The sequence below is a fragment of the Myotis myotis genome, unplaced genomic scaffold (assembly GCF_014108235.1).
Source record: "Myotis myotis isolate mMyoMyo1 unplaced genomic scaffold, mMyoMyo1.p scaffold_m19_p_4, whole genome shotgun sequence".
Classification (NCBI taxonomy): Eukaryota; Metazoa; Chordata; class Mammalia; order Chiroptera; family Vespertilionidae; genus Myotis; species Myotis myotis.
This window is the reverse complement of record NW_023416346.1, coordinates 15,097,388-15,118,652: the sequence shown is the minus strand read 5'-3', so window position 1 is coordinate 15,118,652 and position 21,265 is coordinate 15,097,388. Positions and strand designations below refer to the sequence as shown.

Here is a 21,265-nt window from a genome sequence, read left to right as displayed (position 1 = left end):
GCCTCACCCATGTTCTTGCCTTGTAGCACACCCTTGTTATATGTAGGGCAAGCTTCACACACCCCTTCAAGGCTCTGGGTCTCTTAAAAACAGCCAACCCAAATCTGCAAATAAATTAACGTGATACATCACATAAACAAAATGAAGGATACAAATTATATGATCATATTAACAGGTGTAGAAAAAGCATTTGACAAAATCCAGCACCCATTTATGATAAAAACTCTCAGCAAAATGTGAATAGAGGGAACATAGCTCAACATAATAAAAGCCATATATGACAAATCCATAGCTAACATCATACTCAATAGGGAAAAAAAACTAAAAGTGTTTCCCTTAAGATCAGGAACAAGAGAGGGATGTCTGCTTTCACCACTCTTACTCAACATAGTACTGAAAGTCATAGCCACAATAGTCAGATAAGAAAAAGCAACAAAAGGCATACAAATTAGAAAGGAAGAAGTAAAACTCATTATTTGCAGATGACATGATGCCATATATAGAGAATCCCAAAGATTCCACCAACAAACTACTAGAACTGACAAATGAATTTAGTAAAGTAACACAGTACAAAATAAATATTCAGAAATTGGTTGCGTTTTTGTATATCAACTAGAGATCCAGTGCACGGATTCATGCACTGGTGGGGTCCTTCAGCATGGCCTGCGGGGATCGGCTGAAACTGGCAGTCCAATGCCGCCAGCTGCTCCCATTCATCCAGGCCCTGCAGCAGTGCCACCACTTTGTAGCACTGCCCCAGAGGCGGGAGAGACTCATGCTGCTGTAATAGCGCTCACCAGCCGTGAGCTTTGCATCTGGCACCTGTTGGTCAGCTGAGCAGCGCTCCCACTGTGAGAGTGCACTGGCCATCAGGGGGCAGCACCTGCATTGAGCATCTGCCTCCTGGTGGTCAGTGTGTGTCATAGCAACTGGTTGACCTGTCATTTGGTTGTTTGGTCAACCAGTCCCTTAGGCTTTTATATATATAGATAATGAACCATTGGAAACTACAAAAACAATTCCATTTACAATTGCCTCAAAAAATAAAATACCTACGTATAAATTTAACTGAGGAGGTAAAAAAGCCTGTATTCAGAAAATTATAAGACACAGAAAAAGAAATTGAAGAAGACACAAATAAATGGGAACTTGTACTGCTTCCAAATCTTGGCTATTGTAAATAATGCTACAATGACATAGAGGTACATATATTCTTTTGAATTAGTGTTTCAGGTTTCTTTGGATATATTATCAGAAGTGGAATTACTGGGTCATAAGGTAGTTCCATTTTTATTTTTTTGAAATAATTCAAGTGGATAAAAATGCTGTGGTATATTTACACAATGGAATACAACTCTGCTGTAAAAAAGAAGGAAATCTTACTCTGCAATAACATGGATGGACCTGAAGAGCACTATGCTAAGTGAAATATGCCAGTCAAAGAAAAACAAATACCATATGATTTCACTCATATGTGAAATCTAATGAACAAAATTAACAAACAAAATAGAAACATGTTTATAGATAAAGAACAGACTGAGAACTGCCAGTGGATAGGGGGATTTCAGGCCTGGGTTAAAAAGGCAGAGGAGGGCAGTCAGCATGGCTTAGTGTTTGAGCATCGACCTATGAACCAGGAGGTCACAGTTTGAGTCCCTGTCAGGGAACATGCCTGGGTTGCAGGGATCCCAGTGTGGAGCATGCAGGCGGCAGCCAATCAATGATTCTCTTTCATCATTGATGTTTCTATCTCTCTCTCCCTCTCCCTTCCTCTCTGAAATCAATAAAAAAATACATATTTAATAAATCAATAATATATATATTTAATAAAGGTGAAGGAATTAAGCAAAAAAAGATAGAATAAACCTCATAGACACAGACAATAGTGTGGTGATTACCAGAGGGAAAGGGACTTGAGGCGAAGTAGAAGAGGTCAAAGGTCGGGGGGGGGGAGGTAAATGGTGATGGAAGGAAACTTGACTTGGGGTGGTGAATACACAATACAATATTCAGATGATATATTATAGAATTGTATACCTGAAACCTATATAATTTTATTAACCTCAATCGATTCAATAAAAAGTTAAAAACAAAAACAAATACATGAAAGCATATACCGTGCTTCATAAATAGGAAAAGAATTATCATCATTACAATGACCACACTACCCAAAGCAATCTATAGACTCAACAAAATTCCTATAAAAATCAATGGTATTTTTCAGAGAACTAGAGCAAATAATCAAAAAATCTATAGGGAAACACAAAAGACCCTAATACCAGCAACAATCTTGAGAAAGAAGAACAAAGTTGAAGGAATCACACTACCTGATATCAAACATACTACAAGGCTATAATAATCAAAAACAGCATAGTACTGGCATAAAAACAGACATAAATATCAATGGAACAGAATAGAGAGCCCAGAAAAAAAAAAACACTCCTGAATGGTCAATCAATATATGACAAAGGAGGCAAGAGCATACAACGGAGTAAAGACGGTCTCTTCAGTAAATGGTGTTGGGAGAATTTGACAGATACATGCAAAAAAAATGAACTAGACCAATTTTTTTTTACACCACATTTAAGAATAAATTCAAAATGTTTGATTAAAAACTTAAATGCCGCACTCGAAACCATAAAACTCTTGGAAGAAAACATGGGCAGTAAACTCTCTGACATTCCTCTTAGCAATATTTTTGATATATTGCCTCAGGCAAGGGAAACAAAAGAGAAAATAAACAAATGGGACTACATCAAACTAAAAAGTTCTGCACCATAAAAGAAAACATCAACAAAACAAAAGGACATCCTACTGAATGGAAGAACATATTATTCACTAATGATACACACCATGAGGGATTAATATCCAAAATTTATAAATAATTCACATTCCTCAACACCAAAAAAAAAAGCACAAACAACCCAATTTAAAAAATAGTAAAGGACCTGAATATACACTTATCCAAAGAGGACATAAATATGGCCAATAGACATGAAAATATTCTTAACATCATTAATCATCAGAGACAAGCAAATTAAAACCAACTGAGATATCACCACATACCTGTCAGAATGGTTATCATCAATAAAACTCCCCTAACCGGTTTGGCTCAGTGGATAGAGCGTTGGCCTGCGGACTCAAGGGTCCCGGGTCGATTCCGGTCAAGGGCATGTACCTTGGTTGCGGGCACATCCCCAGTGGGGAGTGTGCAGGAGGCAGCTGATCGATGTTTCTTTCTCATCAATGTTTCTGACTCTCTATCCCTATCCCTTCCTCTCTGTAAAAAACCAATAAAATATATTAATAAAATAAAATAAAACAAAACAACAAACAAGTGTTTTCAGAATGTAGAGAAAAGGGACACCTAGTGCACTGTTGGTGGGAATGCAAATTGGTGTGGCCACTATGGAAAATAGTATGGAGATTCCTCAAAAAATTAAAAATGGAACTGCCGCCCTGACTGGTTTGGCTCAGTGGATAGAGTGTCGGCCTGCGGACTGAAGGGTCCTGGGTTCGATTTTGGACAAGGGCATGGACCTTGGTTGTGGGCACATCCTCAGTAGGGAGTGTGCAGGAGGCAGCTGAATTGATGTTTCTTTCTCATTAGTGTTTCTGACCCTCTAGCCCTCTCCCTTCCTCTGTAAAAAAAAAAAAAAAAAAAAAAAAAAAAAAAAAAAAATCAATAAAATATATTTTTAAAAAAAGAAAAGAAAAGAAAATCCTTGCCTTAAAAAAAAAAAAAATGGAACTGCCTATTACCCAGCAATGTCGCTTCTGGGTATATATACAAAGAAACCGAAAATGCTAATTCAAAAGGATATATGCACCCCTGTGTTCATTGCAGTGTTGTTTATAATAGTCAAGATATTGCCCATCAATAGACAAATGGATAAAAATGTAGTGGTACATATATACAATGGAATATTACTTGACCATAAAAAAGAATGAAATCTTTCCATTTGCTACATCATGGATGAACCTAGAGAGTATTATGCTAAGGGTAATAAGTCTAAGTCAGATACAGAAAGACAAATACCATATGACTTCACTTGCATGTGGAATCTAAAGAACAATGTAAACAAACAAACAAAACAGAAACAGACTCATAGATACAGAGAACAGACTGATGGTTGCCATAGGGAATGAGGGATGGGTGAAAAAAGTGAAGGGATTGAGAAGTTCAGGTTGGTAGTTACAAAATAGTCATGGGGATGTAAAATACAGCATAGGGAATATAGTCAATAACATTGTATGGTGCCAGGTGGGTACTGGAAATATCAGGGGGAACACTTGTAAAGTATATGATTGTCTAACCACTATGCTATACATTTAAAACCAATACAAAATAATATTGAATGTAAACTGTAATTTAAAAAAATAAATTTTATAATAAATAAATAAATAATAAAATAGAAACAGACTCATCGATGCAGAGAACAGACTGATGGTTGTCAGAAGGGAAAGGGTTTGGAGGGCTGCGTGAAAAAGGTGAAAGAATTGGAAACAACAAATTGGTACTCACAAAATGGTTTTTGGAATGTAGAGTATAGCATAGGGAATAAAGTCAATAATTTTATAATAACTACATACTGTGCCAGGTGGGTGATTGAAATATCGGGGAACCACTTTGTAGTGTATATAATTGCTAGCTACTATGCTATACATCTGGAACTAATACAAAATAATAGTGAATATAAATTGTAATTGAAAAATAAAATTAAAAAATAAATGGTATGAGCAAGACTTAAAAAACAAATAACTACCCCACCAACTAAACTAAAACAGATTGACAATTGTAGGCAGCCTCAGGAACCTTAAGTGAAGATACCCCTCCTGCCTTTAAACCTCAGCTTTATCAAAATATAATTTATCTACAATGAAATTCATTCATTTTATGATTAAAGTTTAATGAGTTTGGATAATTGTATAATCATGTAATCACCATCATAATCAGAGCTTAGAACATTTTCGTCAGCCCTAAAACTTCTCTTTGCCTCTCTGCAGTCAATCTGCTTACCACACCTCTGACTCCAGCCAACCACAAATCGGCTTTCTATCACTATAGTTTTGCCTTTTCCCAAATGTAATATAAATAGAGTCATATAGGATGTAATATTTTGTGTATTGTTTATTTTACTTAGCATAATACTTTTGAGATTCTTTCATAACATAGCATGTATAATTGGTTCTTCCTTTTTATTGCTGAGTAGCATTGCACTGTGTGGACAGATCACCATTGAGCCATTTACTGGTTGATGGGCATTTGACTTATTTACCTTTTTGACTACTATTTTGAAAAGGCTTCTATAATTATTTGAATACAACTGTTTTTATGAACATGTTTCCATATCTCTTGGATAAATACCTGGGGTGGTATTGCTGGGCCATATGTACATTGAACTTTATAAATCACTGCCAACCTATTTTCCAATGTGGTTGAACCCTTCTGCTGAGGCTACTTTGCAAATAAAGGGCAGGGTAGTAAGAGGGAGGCAGAGTCTTCCCTCTTCTTGTGGTTCTAGAAGCAGAAGTTAGTGCTCAGCATTCATGTGTTTATTTTTCACAAGAAGATTATGAAGTAGATACCAATATTCTTAGTTCATAGGTGAGGGACTACCTGCCCAAAGTCACATACCTAACAAATGCGAGAACTAGGATTTGAGCCCAGAGGCCTTCGTGCCAATACCCAGGGGCTATTACCCTGCTCATCAACCAGCCTGGCAGCTTGGCAACGCTGCTGTCTTGTCATTCTATACGCTACACTCACCTCTGTCCTTGCTGTCCTAGGACACAGCAACCCTGAGAGGTGATATTTGACTACCCTTTTTTTTTTTTTTCAGAGTAAGCAGCTAATGATCAGAGAGGTGAACTAATTTTCCCAAGGCATCCAGGTTTCTGATTCCAAGTGCTTTCTGCCAGAGCACAGTGTCTCGGCTACATTTAAAGTTTTCATTTCTGACAATCTCTTTCTTCAACTTTCTTCTTCCTCTGTAAGGCTGCCCTTCACTTTCTTCCACCTTCCTCCACCAGTGGAGGAAGGTGAACCTGGTAAAACCAGGTGGTGGCAATCCCTAGCCTGGCAGGTGTGAAGACTGAGAGGTAAATGCACCAGCAGCAGGGCCCATGTGGTGAGTGTGCTAAGGGAGAGAAGCAGGAAACAGTCCATTTCCTTTCTCGGGCCTGTTTCTCACCCAGAAGGCTGGGAGCGGGGGTAATGGGTGAACCTGGCCAGGTCAAGGGTATAGACCCCTACTAATTCTACCTGTTCCACTTCCCCCAACTTAGGAGAAATTGATAGAGCCCTAGAGGATGAGACACCTCCAGCCTGTGCCTTAGCAAAAGCAGGAGGACTCTAGGGAAATAGGTGAAAAATGTCCCACCCAGAAAGATTATCAAAGAAGCAGCCCTATGTCACATCTATTGCTCCTCCTCCCTATTGTCCAGGAGGCTGGCCATCTCTCCACAGGTCTCCTGCATTGGTGTGTTTGTGCAAGTGTGTGTGTGTGTGTGTGTGTGTGTGTGTGTGTGTGTGTGTGTGTTATACAGGGAAGGCTGAAGAACCCCAAACACATGGCCTGAGGGAGGGTGAAACTTGGCCCAGAACATAGCAACTTGGCCAAGGGAAGGTGAAAACTCTGTGGCCCTCAGCCTTTACAGTTTTCAAAGTACTTTTCTCTCTTCCTTACTTGATCCCCACACACACATTGTGAGGCAGGCATGGCAGGAGTCACTATCTCCATTTCACAGGCCAGAAACTGGTCTCTTCTACCAGCCCTTTCTGCTTGGGTTGTCTCCCTCTAGAGCAGCGGTTCTCAACCTGTGGGTCGCAACCCCTTTGGCAGTCAAACGACCCTTTCACAGGGGTCGCCTAAGACCATCCTGCATATCAGATATTTACATTACAATTCATAACAGTAGTAACATTACAGTTATGAAGTAGCAACGAAAATAATTTTATGGTTGGGTCACAACATGAGGAACGGTATTTAAAGGACCAGAAGGTTGAGAACCACTGCTCTAGAGCTAGGGCTGGACCCAGATTAGAGGTGCTGGAGAAATTTTTCCCAGTAACTACAGCCTTGAGATGAGGAGTGCCTCTGCTTTCCCCTAATGGAGCAAAGGGTTTCAGCCTCATCCTTGAACACAGTGCCTCCACCCATCCATTTTCCTCTCTCCCTCTGCTCCAAGATTCAGAGATTTGGGAATCCAGTTATTCAGTAGCACACCAGGAAGCCTCTCTGGCATAAATACATACACTCAAGAAGCATTTACTGAGCACTCGTTCAAATCCAGTATGAAGTGAATGTGATTAAAGCAGTTCTGGGAGGGGAGTTGGCAGGCAAACAAGCAAATGATGACACTGGTGCTATGAGGAGGGCTCTGGGGAGAGCTTTTAATTCTACCTGGCTCAGGAGCAAGTGTTATTCTGCCACCTTTCTAGAAGTTTGATGAATCCAGGAGAAAGGAATGAGTATAAAAGGCTGGAGGGAGGAAATAACTTGGTACATCCAGAAAATAGAAAGAAGTTCCTGTGCCTAGACCAAAACTTGAGATGAATAGAGAGAGAGAAGAGGTGAATTCGCAAAAGTCTTGAAGAGTAGATGGGGTTGGAATCTGAAGGGCTTGTTACTCATCTGAGAAGTCTGAACTCTTCAACAGAATTAATATGTGTTTATGTGTATATATAATGATATAGGGTTATACACATATATACTGGTATGTAAAACATTTGCTTTTAGATGCTGAGGGGGAAATATGAGAGGGAAAAGGTCATGTTAAAGTACTTCTATTAACCAACATTTACCTGAACTGCTTATGTATAATTGTCATGCATCACAAAGAATATTTCACATAGTCTATGAGTCCAAGTATGTGTTTTTTGTTTTTGTTTTGTGTGTGTGTGTGTTTTAAATTGCACACTGAATTCCCTTCTGGAAGCGGTCTTCCTCCTTTTTTTTCTTTTTCTTTCTTTTTACTCTATTAATGTTTGCCTGCTCCAAACCTCAAAAAGTAGAAGGAACTTTGTCACTAAGTCTCAAGAGAGTTCTTGCAAAGGTGCTATCATTGGATGAAGAATGCCTCAACTTTGAGCTGTGTTTGTGAATTGCAGATTCTGCACGAGAGAAAGTGAAACTTCTTTTTTCCCTTTTAGTATCTCAACTTCACGTAGCCAACCTTATGTACCCAATAATAGCTAAATTTAGTGACCTCCGCTAAAGTTTTATCTAGGGAAGTTTTCCATCTGGGTTTCCCCTTTTTGGAGAAAAACAGGAGTCCTGGGACTACGCTTCCCAGGAGCCTCTGCTTGGATCCTACTCCAAGGGTTGCCTCCAGTATCTTGGCCAGCCCATTCCCAGCACCCTATTTTAAACTACAACTCCCAGTAGCCTCCTCTCGCCAGACCCTTCAAAGAGGGTTTCCCAGCAGCCTCCTGGGCGAAGAGCCCCGCCCCTGGGAGAGGCTCTGTAGGCTTCCTGGAGCCCTCCGTCCACCCCGCCCCTGTCACGTGATGCATCCTCGCCAACTGGCGCGCAGAAAATGGCGGAGGGCGGTGGCCAAGGGCGGGGAGCCCGCAGGGGGAGGACCTGAAGGGGGCGGAGCGGGGCCCGGGAGCCCAGCAGCCTGGCAACGGCGGTGGCGCCCGGATCCCAAGGTGGGTGAACGCTTGCGGCTGGCCTGTCTCCCAGCTGGCTGTTGCGGGGACCCGTGATGTGGTGGGGTGGGGGACCAAGAAGAGGAAGTTGAGACTCCCCAGGACGGCAGGTCCCGAGGTGTCTCGCAGCGCCCGGGGGGTGGGTGGATTTGCCCAAATGCCTGGCTGTTCCCGCCGGCCAGGGCTGAGGCCAGAGAGCAGCAGGCAGGTGCCTCCGGCTTCCAGGTTCTCCTCGTCCAAGGTCTCAGGCCCATGGCGCGCGAAGGTCGGGTCTGGAATCCGGGCCGGAGGGCCGGAGGGCCGGGGGATGGGGGTTGGGGCGTCGTGGCCGCTGCCTGGACTTTACTTCCCGGTCCTGGGGCGGCGAGTGGGCCAGGCGGCCGCCCTGTCTCCCTGGCGACGCGCCTCTGCTGGTCCTCACCGCGGCTCTGCGCGCGGGGTGGGTGCCCGCCTCATCCCCCGTGGGTTCTGTGGAGCGGCCACAGCTGGTCATTTGCCGTGAGTCCTGGTTCTGCGCTCTTTGCCAGTGTTTGTTTCTGTCACAAATGGGAGGTTTGTCTGTTTTTGCAACAGTTAAAGGAAGATCTGAAAGGGAAAGGTTAGTTCCCTGAAACGCAGTCGGAAGTATGCACAGGCACCAGCAAGCGCTGTTTGCCGGGTTACCTCCCTTAACTGTCTTTTGCTGCACTCAGGAAGTGAAAACTAATTTTAGTATTTGCCTAAGCAAAGATGAAATGATCGGCTGCAAAAAATACTATACGCCTTTTATACGCATACGAAGGATGAGGTGAAGTGGATTGTAACTGGTTTTAAAACAGAACTACTAAACCTTCACAATAGAATGATGGCATTTTAGAATTGACTGGGACCTTGAAGTTCATATACTTCATTTATTTCCTGGATGGGGAAACTGAAGCTCAGAGAGGATAACTAATGTGACACAGGCTGCCAGACAACTTAATGGCAAAGCTAATATAAGTCGGGTCTCTGGGGGATATCTTGGCGGCTGGCTAGCCTAGGTACTTTTTTTTTAAATCATGGCTCAGTTTTTGTTCCTTGTAAACTATCCACCTTAGAGTTTGAGACTGAGCCAGCGATTTTGTTGTAGCTCAAACTGTTTTGAATTTCCTTCTAAACCAGATTACCAGCCAAATGAGACAAGCTTGTTAATTTATAGACACATGTTGTTTTCATCCAACATATATTTTGGGCACAATTAACTTATTTACTAGATTTGACTCTGAGTGACTTTTGGCTATTTCACAAACCAAATCTATCCTTGAGAGATTCCACACCATTGATTAGGTTCAAACCATTGGTGCTGGGCAGGGTATAGCAAGCTCCTGACATGTTTGAAAGTGGAGAACATTCATTGGAGTCTTCAGATTTTGGTGTGGTTATTAAATAATTGGTCTCCTTACCTTAAAATTTTAACACATTTATCAAGTTGTCAGTTGTTTCATTCATTCATTCAACCCAGAAGGCCTGTGGTCTGTTCACAATGTCCTACACACTGGGAAGACAGCAGACAGTACCACTGATGAAGTCCCTGCCTTACAGAACTAATATGTAGGGAAGTAGACAATAAAAAATAAACAATGCTATATTTTCCAGTGGAGATGAACAATATGAAGAAAAATAGAGCTTTGGAACTCTATGATGACAACAGGCTGGCATGAATGAGAGTGAGTTGGACATTACTTTGAGTTGATAGTTTTAGACTAATTATAATAAATAAATTACTGTAAATACATCGACTAATTACAGTGCATAAATTTTGAAACAGACATACTACTCCATTACAGTAAATAAATTGAAAAGTAAATCTGTCTGACTCAGATTCTGTGGAATCCATCATTTCTCCAGACATTCCCTTTTGGATGATAAGTGCACCACAGCCTCATTTTTAATTGAATTTTCCCCCTTACATGCAAACATTAAGTGGTTTTAAACACCTAGAGAGGTAGTTTTCAAGTCCCTTGCTGTATCAGTGGTTACCTCACTCTCGCTACAGAAGACACTGTTGAGGTCAGTGTCGGTTGTTGATTTCTCTTCCTGCACACTGGTTTGTACTGGGAACCTACTATCTGAAATGTAGGTTCTTGTCAATCTTCATATTGTGTGGTTTGTAAAGAAAAATTCATTTTGAAATTACAGGCATACCTTGGAGAAATTGCAGGTTCAGTTCCAGACCACCACAGTAAAGTGAGTGGTCATCTTTTTGCTTGTGGAGGGTTTTGGTTTTGCCTTCAATTTGTTAAAAACACATCTGTGAGGTGCAATAAAGTGAAGTACAACACAAGGTATGCCTGTAGCTCTAGAGTGAAGAAGCACTCAGCTTCTTAAGAACAAGAATGCCAGTAAACTGGCATTAATGATAGCTTATTCTGAAAGTTCATCTGACAAAAAAAAAAAAAAAAGTTCATCTGCTTAGTTAATACCTTTTCAGTTCTCTCATGTTCTATATGTTCAGTGGCTTCAAAACAAACGTTTTCATTTGTACAGGTTCTGAAAAATGATAAAAGTTACATAAACTACTCTAGTAATCTTTGTTCCAAAATAAAAGGAGGATTAACAAAATGTAGTTACTTTAAAAACCACCAAAAGAACATGTGGTTCTTGCTCTTATTGAAGGCTCCAAAATGAGAAAAGCAGAGCCTTTTCAAGGCTTACTAGGCGACATTTTGAACTGGTGGCCAAAGGATTTCAAAGGCTAGCGTTTCTTGTTATTTCTAAAGTTTTTTTTTTAATTGTATAAAAGAATAAGTGGTTGTTTTCATTATTCTTTAGTAATCCCTGTCCCTGCTTCTGACCTCTTTGAAGTTCTGCTTTCTTTATTTTCTAGTTTCTCAGTTCATTTTTCCTTTCTGGCAGATGGGGTGACAGGGGTTGTCATTTGCCTATAAGCTATTGACTCTGGATTTAAATCCAGGCTCTAGTATTATCTGTGTGAATTTAGGGGAGCTACTTACCTCTGTACCTCAGTTTCCTTATCTGTAAAATGAAAATAAAAATTGTAACTTCCTCAAAGGGAAGTTGGATAGGACTGAGTGATGCTCTATGTTAAATGTTTAGAATAGGCTCTCAAGAAAAGTTGAACTACATGGAACCCCTTTCTTTTGACTTGAACTACATGGAACTCCATTTTTTTCTTTTAAATAAAATAAAAGGATTTCAGACATGTTTTAATAAAGTTTTGGAAATCTAGTAAGCCTGATTTTCTAGACATTTTTCTTCATTTCATTATTGAATAGAGCATTTAGTTTCATGTGATGTTGGCAGCAGTGATCAGAGTTCTTGCAGTGTAAGTTCCCTTTACTGTCTAGATTCAAATAACTTGAGTTCATATTTTGTTTGTTGTTACAAATAAGAATAGAACAAGAGAATCCTTTAAATCCCTCTGCTTTGAAAGCGAGAAGGAACCAGGAGACCCAGTTGGAGTTAGTCAACTGGAGATCCAGTTGCCAGTATGCAGGGGTTCTCAAACTACGGCCCGCGGGCCACATGCAAATACAAATATTGTATTTGTTCCCATTTTGTTTTTTTACTTCAAAATAAGATATGTCCAGTGTGCATAGGAATTTGTTCATAGTTTTTTTTTAAAAACTATAGTCTGGCCCTCCAATGGTCTGAGGGACAGTGAACTGGCCCCCTGTTTAAAGAGTTTGAGGACCCCTGCCATTATGTAATTGGAGGATGGATTTTCATGTTAAATGTTTACAATGTATTTTTTCACAAGAATGCCAAGACAATCTCATCTTTTTGTTTTTAAGAATGTGGCAAGCATTTCTTTAGAAAATTGGCATCCTGCACTACTGCCTTCATTCTGATTCTACCTGAGGAACAAGTAGTGGGAAAGAGCCTTGTGTCATGTAACGTGGTAGAAATCTTCTTGAGTTTGAACTCCATAAGACAAGTTCAAGTCCCAGTTGCACCTCTTAACTCTATGACACGGGACAAGTCATTTTACCTCACTGCTGGTGTCTCTTCCATTTGTAATATAGATCTAAGAAAACCTGCCCTACCAAATTCCCAGAGCTATTCAGAGAGTCAAATGTGCAGCAACAACCTTTAAAGACACGGTGGCATTATTGTTATTGCAGTTGTGTGTTATATAAGCCATCATTATTGGGAGAACTTGTGTTAGAGGGCAGCGTCCTTCCTGTTCTTAGCTCATCTCCCCCATAGCTAAAGATGTGGCCTCTGCCTCACTCTCCCTCTTCTGTCAGCATTGAGATATGCAAGTGTTTTATCTGACTCTCTCAAATGGATCTGAAGCCATTGGTACACCTCCCAAGTTTCCGTTTTCTTTATTACTAAAATGATAGTACTGTAAAACCAACAATCATAGGGCGATAGATAGCAAGGCAATCTCTCCATCACAGAATAGCCCCTGCCTTTTTCTGCAGTGTCTTACCTTAGATCCTCAATGCAGCTTGAGACACTGCCAGGTTCCTCCACCCATACTAAACTGGCTGATGGCCTCTTAGTGTTGGGACAAGAAGAAATCCAGTGACCCAGTTGCTCCCCAGGTCCTCACTGCCTTATTCAAACAGGACAGGTGCTGAGTACTCCTTTGTTTGTTACTTGAATTTGATTCTCAGTATCTTGAAATTACTCCATTAAGTAGCTCTTGAAAATTTCATGTACTTACATTAGTTTAGTATCATGTTCCTCAACTCTTCGTTTTAATATGTAACACCTTTGTATTTCAGTATTAGCTTTTTTCCATTTCCAAACTTGTAATTAAGATGGCTGAGGTTGGAGACGTTGTTCTGGGCAGGTTAAACCTAATGTAGCCTTCTTCATGCAGTAGACATTTACTAAACATTCTTTGACTTCAACTGGGCAAGGGGGGCAAAGTTTAGAATTGTTTGGATGAGTTCATTTCAAGAAATTCAGTTGTCTGTGGCTTATATCCCTGACTGCAACTGCAACGTGAAACAGCAGAGCTCATGCTTAGCCTTTCTTTCCATGGTCAATTAGCAAATGAATAAGAAAGTTCTTTAAGTCCAGTGCTGAGAGAGAGGTCTCACATATTGCTTTCCCACCATTTTCTTCCCAGCTTCTGAATTTTTGGACTATTGTCATGAACAGTTTTCAGTTAGGTTCGTTTTGGGGGGTTTTGCTTGCTGGTATGGGGGTGTGCAGGGGTAAGGGAAGTTAAAGGGTAATAATTGAAAGTAAAGAGAAAGCAACTTGTTTGTAACTCCTCCAGCTTGGATTCCCTTGCCTGCAGACCTTGACAACACAGCAATGCCCTTTCTTTAGTTTGTAGTCATTGTTATATGTTGCTATCACATCCTTGAGATTTTTGTGAGAAGGAAACAGTTTGTTTCCCAGAGCCTCTTGCAGTGGAACGGATCATGGTGTCCTTTTTTACCCTGCGTGGGAGCTCTGGAGGCAGAGGTGGGTCCTGAAGGGAATTCTTAGCCTCAGGTAGTTGTGCTTATAATGTCCTTGTCTGAACTTTAAGTTCCTTTATATTCCCAAGATGATTTACATAAGGACTGAGGAGAACTGGGACTGCTCTCAAGGTTCATTCCAAGAGGGTTGCAATTGACCTGAGCTGTTTTACTGAAATAAGAAATAACCCTGCACAGCAATGACCTCTGGCCATGACATGTCAGTACTATTTGTGGGTCATAATAAGAAGGAAGACTTACACTTGGTTTCAGTGAGACCCCAGAAGGGTGTTGCTCTTGACACTGGTTATGTGGTAGGCAGGATATAAGAAACACCAGTCAAGATTCCATTTCAAACTTCCTAGTCCAGAATTGTTCCTTGTACATATCAGTGGTTCCCATCTGAGAGCAAGTTCCAATCCCTACAGCCCTCACAGGTAGAAGGCAATTGGAGTTGACCCTCACCTCTTTGTAATCCTCCCTGCAAGACATAATAACTGATTTTTGAAAGTTGAGGCTGAGTGTAACCCTGCTGGCCATTTCCTTTACTTGCTATTATCAACTCTGAATTGGTGTGATCATTCTTCTAGAAGTTCCCATCACTTCTTAACACCAAACAGTTTTTCCTTGTTGATAAATAGCACCTGGATGGCCCTGCTCCTCCTCAGCTCCCATGAGTTTAGGGGACATGTAGAATCTTAGCTCCCTGCCAGACCTGCACAACTAGAATCTGCATTTTAATAAGACCCCCACCCAAGTGATCTGTATGCAAATGAAAGTTTGAGAAGCTAGGATAAGTAGCAATTCATATCCTGGCTTCCCCACTGACCCATCGACTGCACTGCCCACTAGAAAGATAATTCATGTGACGTGTAGTCAGTTTTCCTAGTAGCTACATTAAAAAAGTAAAGAAACAGATGAAATAAATTTTTATAATAGATTTTGATTTAACCCAGTATATCCAAAATATCATTTCATCATGTAATCAGTATAATAATTAGTGAGATGTCTTCCCCTTCTTCTGTACTAAGTTGTAGAATTCTGGTATGTACTTTCCATTTACTGCACCCTTCAATTTGGACTAGCCATATTTCACGTTTTCAGAGCTACATTGCCTGGTGGCTCCAGTGTTGGACAGCACAGTTTGGAGAGATACATTTAAAAAAATATTTTTATTGATTTCAGAGAGGAAGAGAGAGGGAGAGAGAGAGAGAAACATCAGTGATGAGAGAGAATCATTGATTGGCTGCCTCCTGCATGCCCCACACTGGGGATCAAGCCGACAACCCAGGCATGTGCCCTGATCCGGATTCGAACCGTGACCTCCTGGTTCATAGGTTAAGATCCAACCACTGAGCCACACCGGCCGGGTGAGAGATAATTTTGACCTTAATGTGCAGGTAATGTTAGCAGATTCGCTGTCAAGGCCACTGCCACCTGTGTGAAACCTCGTGTTGGTGTTTGGTGTAATCTGGGCCAAGCCCTTTGCCCAGTGCTATGACATATATCTAATTTGACTCCTCACAGCATCTCCACTAAGTACCAGAGAATTCTTTTCTCCATTTCAGTTTGGTAAGCCAGTTTAAGAAGTCACCATTGATATACATGTGAAATGCAAGTATCTTTCTTGGGGGCATCTTCAAAGAACTTGAAGAATTCCTTCTTCTCAGGCTCTTTGGAGAGGGCCAGGATGGAAAACCTAGTGGTTTGCCATGCTGACTATTCTTTAGCATCACCTGGAGCAGTGGTTCTCAACCTTCTGGCCCTTTAAATACCGTTCCTCATGTTCTGACCCAACCATAAAATTATTTTCGTTGCTACTTCATAACTGTAATGTTGCTACTGTTATGAATCATAATGTAAATATCTGATATACAGGATGGTCTTAGGCAACCCCTGTGAAAGGGTCATTCGACCCCCAAAGGGGTCTCGACCCACAGGTTGAGAACCGCTGACCTAGAGAGCTTTAACAACCTGCTGACCAGGCTCCCCCAACAGACCTTCAGATTTATTTGATATGGGGGAGATCAGACATCTGCATTTTAAACTGCTTGGGTGATTCTGGCGTGCTGCTGTGGAGCAGCTATGATAGGAGCATTCATATCCCCAAGCTGACTGCCCTGCTAATCACCTGGACTTCAGGTTGAAATGCAGATTTGTTGTCAGTGGGTCTTCAACTGTTGGAGAACCCTTCCCTTGTGCTGCTTTGACTCCCACTTTGACTTTGAGCAGCCAGATCATCAGCATCACCTAAGGGTGTGGCCCAAATGACAAGTTCACTGTCAGCCAGGGTGAAGTGTCTGATTCTGTAGGTTCGGGGTGGGCCCAAGATCTGTATTTGAGAGGGTGCAATGTTTTCCATATTTCACCAGAAAGTATTATATTTACTTTAGGTTTTGTGTAGGCAAAATTCTGGTGTACACTTTTTTTTTGCATAAATAGATGTTGAGTTTTATCAGCCCTCTTTTTCTGCCTTTATGGAGATACATTTCCCTCCCCAATTTAAACCTGTTAATGTGTGAGTTATTAAAAGGGATTTTCTAATATAACTTTGCTGCATTAGTCAGATTTGTATTGCTCACGTGAACACAATGTGTTTCTTACTGCTGTATTTGATTGGTAGCATTTTCTTCAGGATTTTTATATCTGTCTTTGTGAGTGAGATTTGGCTTTAATTTTCCTTTCTGTGCTGTCTCTATCTAGTTTAGTATCATTTTGCTAACCTTGTAAAGTGGGTTGAGAGTACTAAATTCCCTTTTTTCTGGTCTCTAGAAGTTTGTATAAGATTGGATTGAGTGTTTGGTAAAAACATGTCCCTAGAGCCACCTGGGCCTAGTGTTTTGGTATGGGAAGATTTTAAACTACCAGTTAATATCTGCCATATCTGTAGTTTTGTCTGTTTTTCATTCTTAAATATTAATATTATTTATTTATGCTTTCTCTCTTTTTTCTTGATTAGTCTTACTAAGGGCTTTTTTCAGTTGTGGTTATGTAGTATGAGGTTTGTCAGCAAGCAGAAATGAATGAGCATAATTTTATTCTCATTATTTTGATTAATTTTTAGTGAGTAACAACTTCATATGATTTTAAAGTCAAATTTATATCAAGGTATATTCTGGGAAGCTTTACTTTCATACCTGTCTCCTGCCAAGCATGCTGTCTACCCCCACCCTCCTCAATCAATATCATTAGTTTTTTGTGATTTTTAAAAATATATATTTTGATTGATTTCAGAGAGAAAGGGAGAGAAAAAGAGAGATAGAAACATCAGTGATGAGAATCATTGATTGGCTGCCTCCTGCACGCTCCTGATTGGGGATCGAGCCTGCAACCTGGGCATGTGCCCTGACTGGGAATAGAACTGTGACCTCCTGGTTTATAGGTTTATGCTTGATCACTGAGCCACACTGTCCAGACACTATATCATTAATTTTAAATTTATTCTTTTATGTTTCTTCTTTTGAAAATTTGAGTAAGCATGTACACACTCACATACACACACAGTTGTATTCCCTCCTTTTCTTACACCAAAAAAGCATACTACATACACTAATCAGCTTCTTGCTTTTTTCACTTAAAATACATTCTGGAAATCTCTGTTTTCTTCTTCCTTCTGTTTGGATTTATTCTGCTGTTTTGATATTTTAAAACATAGTATGTTTATTATTTAATTATAGTATATGTATATTCTAATTTTCATTGTGATTATTTCATTCACCTGTGAGTTGCTTAGAAGTCTATTTTTAAATTTACAAATATATTTTCTAGGTATTTTTATTTATTATTAGTATTTTTTTAATCCTTACCCGAGGATATGTTTTTCATTTATTCTAGAGAGGAAGGGAGAGGGAGAGGAAAAAAGGGAGGGAGGGAAGAGATAGAGAGACATCAATGTGATAGAAACATCAATTGGTTGCCTCCCCTTTGTTCCCTGACTGGGGATCGAAGGTACAACCTGGGTATGTACCTTTACTGGGAATTGAACTCGAGACCCTTCTGTGCATGGGACAGCACTCTAACCAACTGAGCAACACCAGCTAGAGCTCTAGGTATTTTTAAAACTGATTTCTAATTTAACTGTATTAAGGTCAAATAATGTGGTCTGAATACTAGTAGTTATTTGAGATGTGTTGAGGGTAGATTTATATAGTATCTTGTGGTTGTTTTTTATTTAGCAGAATGTTTTTTGTACTCATCCACCACATTGTCTCATGTATAAGCAGTTGGTGACTCTGTTTCTGAGTAGTATTCTGAAGTGTGGCTGTAATATACTGTAACATAATTTGTCCATGTCGATGAACATTTGAGTTGATTCTGGGTTGTTTTTTGTTTTTTGGGGTTTTTTTTGTTTTTTTTGTTTGTTTGTTTGTTTGTTTTGTGTGTGTGTGTGTGTGTGTGTGTGTGTGTGTGTTTGCCATTATGAATAGAGTGCTATCAACATTTGCTTACAGGTCTTTTATGTGGACTTAAATGTTTCATTGCTGGGCCATATATTTAGTGTATATTTAACTTTACAAGAAACTGTCAACCTATTTTCCAAAGTGCCATTTTGCATTTCTACTGGCAAAGTCTGAGAGTTCTGCGTGGCACATGTCCTCACCGATACTTTTTATTATCTGTCTTGTTAAATTGCAGCCATTTCAGTGGGTGTGTAATGGTAGCACATTGTGGTTTTAATGTGCATATTCCTATGACTAACGATGATGAGTGTGTCTTCATGTATATCTTTTTTTTTTCTTCATGTATATCTTATTGGCCATTCATATATCTTTGGTAAAGTGTGTGCTTAAATATTTTGCCTGTTTCTTATTGGATTGTTTTATTATTAAGTTATAAGACGTCTTCATACATTTTGGATACAGACCATACAGACCTTTATCAGATATGTGATTTGCAAGTACTTTCTTCCCAAACTGTGATTTATCCTTTCATTTTCTTAACTGTGCCATTGAAAGAGCAAAGGTTTTTCATTTCGATAAAAATCCAGTTTAGCCCTGGCTAGTGTGGCTCAGTTTGCTGGACATCGTCCCATGTACCAAAGGGTTGCTGGTTCAATTCTGGGTCAGGTCACATGTCTAGGTTGCAGGCTTGATCCCCAGCGGGGGCTGTGCAGGAGGCAGCCAATGGATGTTGCTCTCTCACGTGGGTGTTTCTCTTCCTCTCTCTCTAAAATTCAATAAACTATTCTTTTAAAAAAATCCAGTTTATCATTTTTCCTGCTATGGTTTGTGCTTTTTGTGCTCTTAGAAATCTTTGCCTAACTTAAGTTCCCAAAGATTTTCTCCTATGTCTCCATCTAGGACCGTGGTCGGCAAACTGCGGCTCGCGAGCCACATGCAGCTCTTTGGCCCCTTGAGTGTGGCTCTTCCTAAGCCTTAGGAGTACCCTAATTAAGTTAATAACAGTGTATCTACCTATATAGTTTAAGTTTAAAAAATTTGGCTCTCAAAAGAAATTCCAATCGTTGTACTGTTGATATTTGGCTCTGTTGACTAATGAGTTTGCTGACCACTGCTCTAAAACTTTGCAGTTTTAGCTCATATGTTTCGCTCTATAGTGGCAAACAGACCCCATTTTATACTTTAATTCCTGTTTGTTTATTGCTAACAATACAAATACAATTTTTATGTTGACCTTGGGTATCATGTAACCTTACTAATTTTAGTAGTTCTAATAGTTTTCTGTAATATTTTTAGGATTTTTTTGACATACATGATCATGTCATTTACAAATACAATTTTACTTCTTCCTTCCAATATGTTATGCCTTTTATTTCTTTTTCTTGCCTTATTAAACTTGCTAAGATCTCTGAAAGATATTGAATGCACTGTTCCCACACTTAGTGGGAAAGTATTCCATCTTTCACCATTAAGAATGATGTTAGCTATAGGTTTTACATAGGTTCCCTTGACTATTCCTAGTTTACTGAGAGTTTATTTTTATTATGATTAGATGTTGAATTATGTTTGTAGAATTATGTATGTCTCAGATACCATCTTCAGGAAGATAATATACCTTGGGAATTCTTTTTTTGTTTTTCAATCCTCACCCGAGAATACTTTTTCCTTTGCTTTTTTTTTTTTTTTTTTTAAGAGCGAGAGGGAGGAAGGGAGGGAGAGGAGAGGAATGGAGGGGGAGGGAGAGAAAAAGAGAAACATTGATATGAGAGAGACACATCGATTGGTTGCCTCCCACACCCGGGATCCAACCTGCAACCCAGGTATGTGCTCTTGACCTGGAATCAAACATTTGATCCTTAGGTGCACAGGCAGACACTCTAACTACTGTGCAACACTGGCCTGTGTGGGAATTATTTTTATTCTTCTGTGGAGCAGCATATAATGCTCCTTCAGAAGCCATGGAAATTATCTGTGTTAGATTTATATGTGTCACAGTTATAGTAATAGTACTGGAATTTCTTCATCTTCCCTTTCTTTGCCATTCTTTTGACACTGGTTTTGGTTCCTCTTTATCTCCTTGCTTTTTTATTTCTGACTTTTAGATTATTTCTTCCACATCTATGAAAACTTCCTCCCTGTGAACAGTGCCAAGTTCTAGAAGTGTGTGTGTGTGTGTGTGTGTGTGTGTGCGCGCGCACACGCGCGCGCACATTTCTTTCACCTTCTTCTATAGCAGGGGTGGGTGGCCACTTGTATGTATGGCTAGAAAAATAGGTAACTGCCCCAAGCAGGAAGATAAACATTGTCCATACTCTGGGTCACTGCAAGTCTTTCTCTTTCTGAATCTCCAAGGCTTCTAATGAAGCCAGTCTTTAGAGATTGCTTTTGGACACTCCTCTAACTACTGTGGCAAACTGCCTCTTGGGCAGGCTTCTAGTCCTGGTGCTGATCTCTGTGAACCTTCAAGGTCAACCTGCTCTTGTAAATTGTGACTAATTAAGATATATCAAGCTTAGCATTTTCAATAATTGGGAGACCCTATGCAACATTTTTAAAAAAATCTCACTTTCTGCTTTTTACTTCTAGCCCATGCAGAGAAGAAACAGGAAGCTCCAAATCAAAATTATCCAGCCCATTTTTTGAACTCTTCTTTAGAAGTGCCTTAAGAGATCATGGCACTTTTTTAAAAAGTCCTCAATGGTGTCAAGTCTTTGAGTGAGGCCTTGGTTTTTGGCTCTAGGCTGAAATAATTTGGGGGCCCACCTATTAGAGAGAGTGAGCATTCATGTTGTTGTAAGCATTGT

The 21,265-nt window shown here is 40.1% G+C and overlaps 1 protein-coding gene across 8 annotated transcripts in view; it reads left to right on the top strand.

The window, feature by feature from the left end:
* Positions 1 to 8,594: 8,594 nt before the first annotated feature.
* Positions 8,595 to 21,265, top strand: part of MTM1 (myotubularin 1) — a 103,570-nt gene continuing 90,899 nt past the window's right edge. For 3 of the 8 annotated variants that reach the window (XM_036304726.1, XM_036304723.1, XM_036304718.1), the window contains exons 1-2: positions 8,638 to 8,656; positions 10,271 to 10,341. Coding sequence is in view for 5 of the 8 variants with exons in the window: in XM_036304723.1 (XP_036160616.1) it covers positions 10,336 to 10,341 (6 nt within the window). In the remaining 3 variants the exon portion in view is untranslated. Of the gene's footprint in view, positions 8,657 to 10,270; positions 10,342 to 21,265 lie in introns of all 8 variants that reach the window. The other 5 variants (XM_036304719.1, XM_036304724.1, XM_036304725.1 and 2 more) reach the window with 3 other exon arrangements.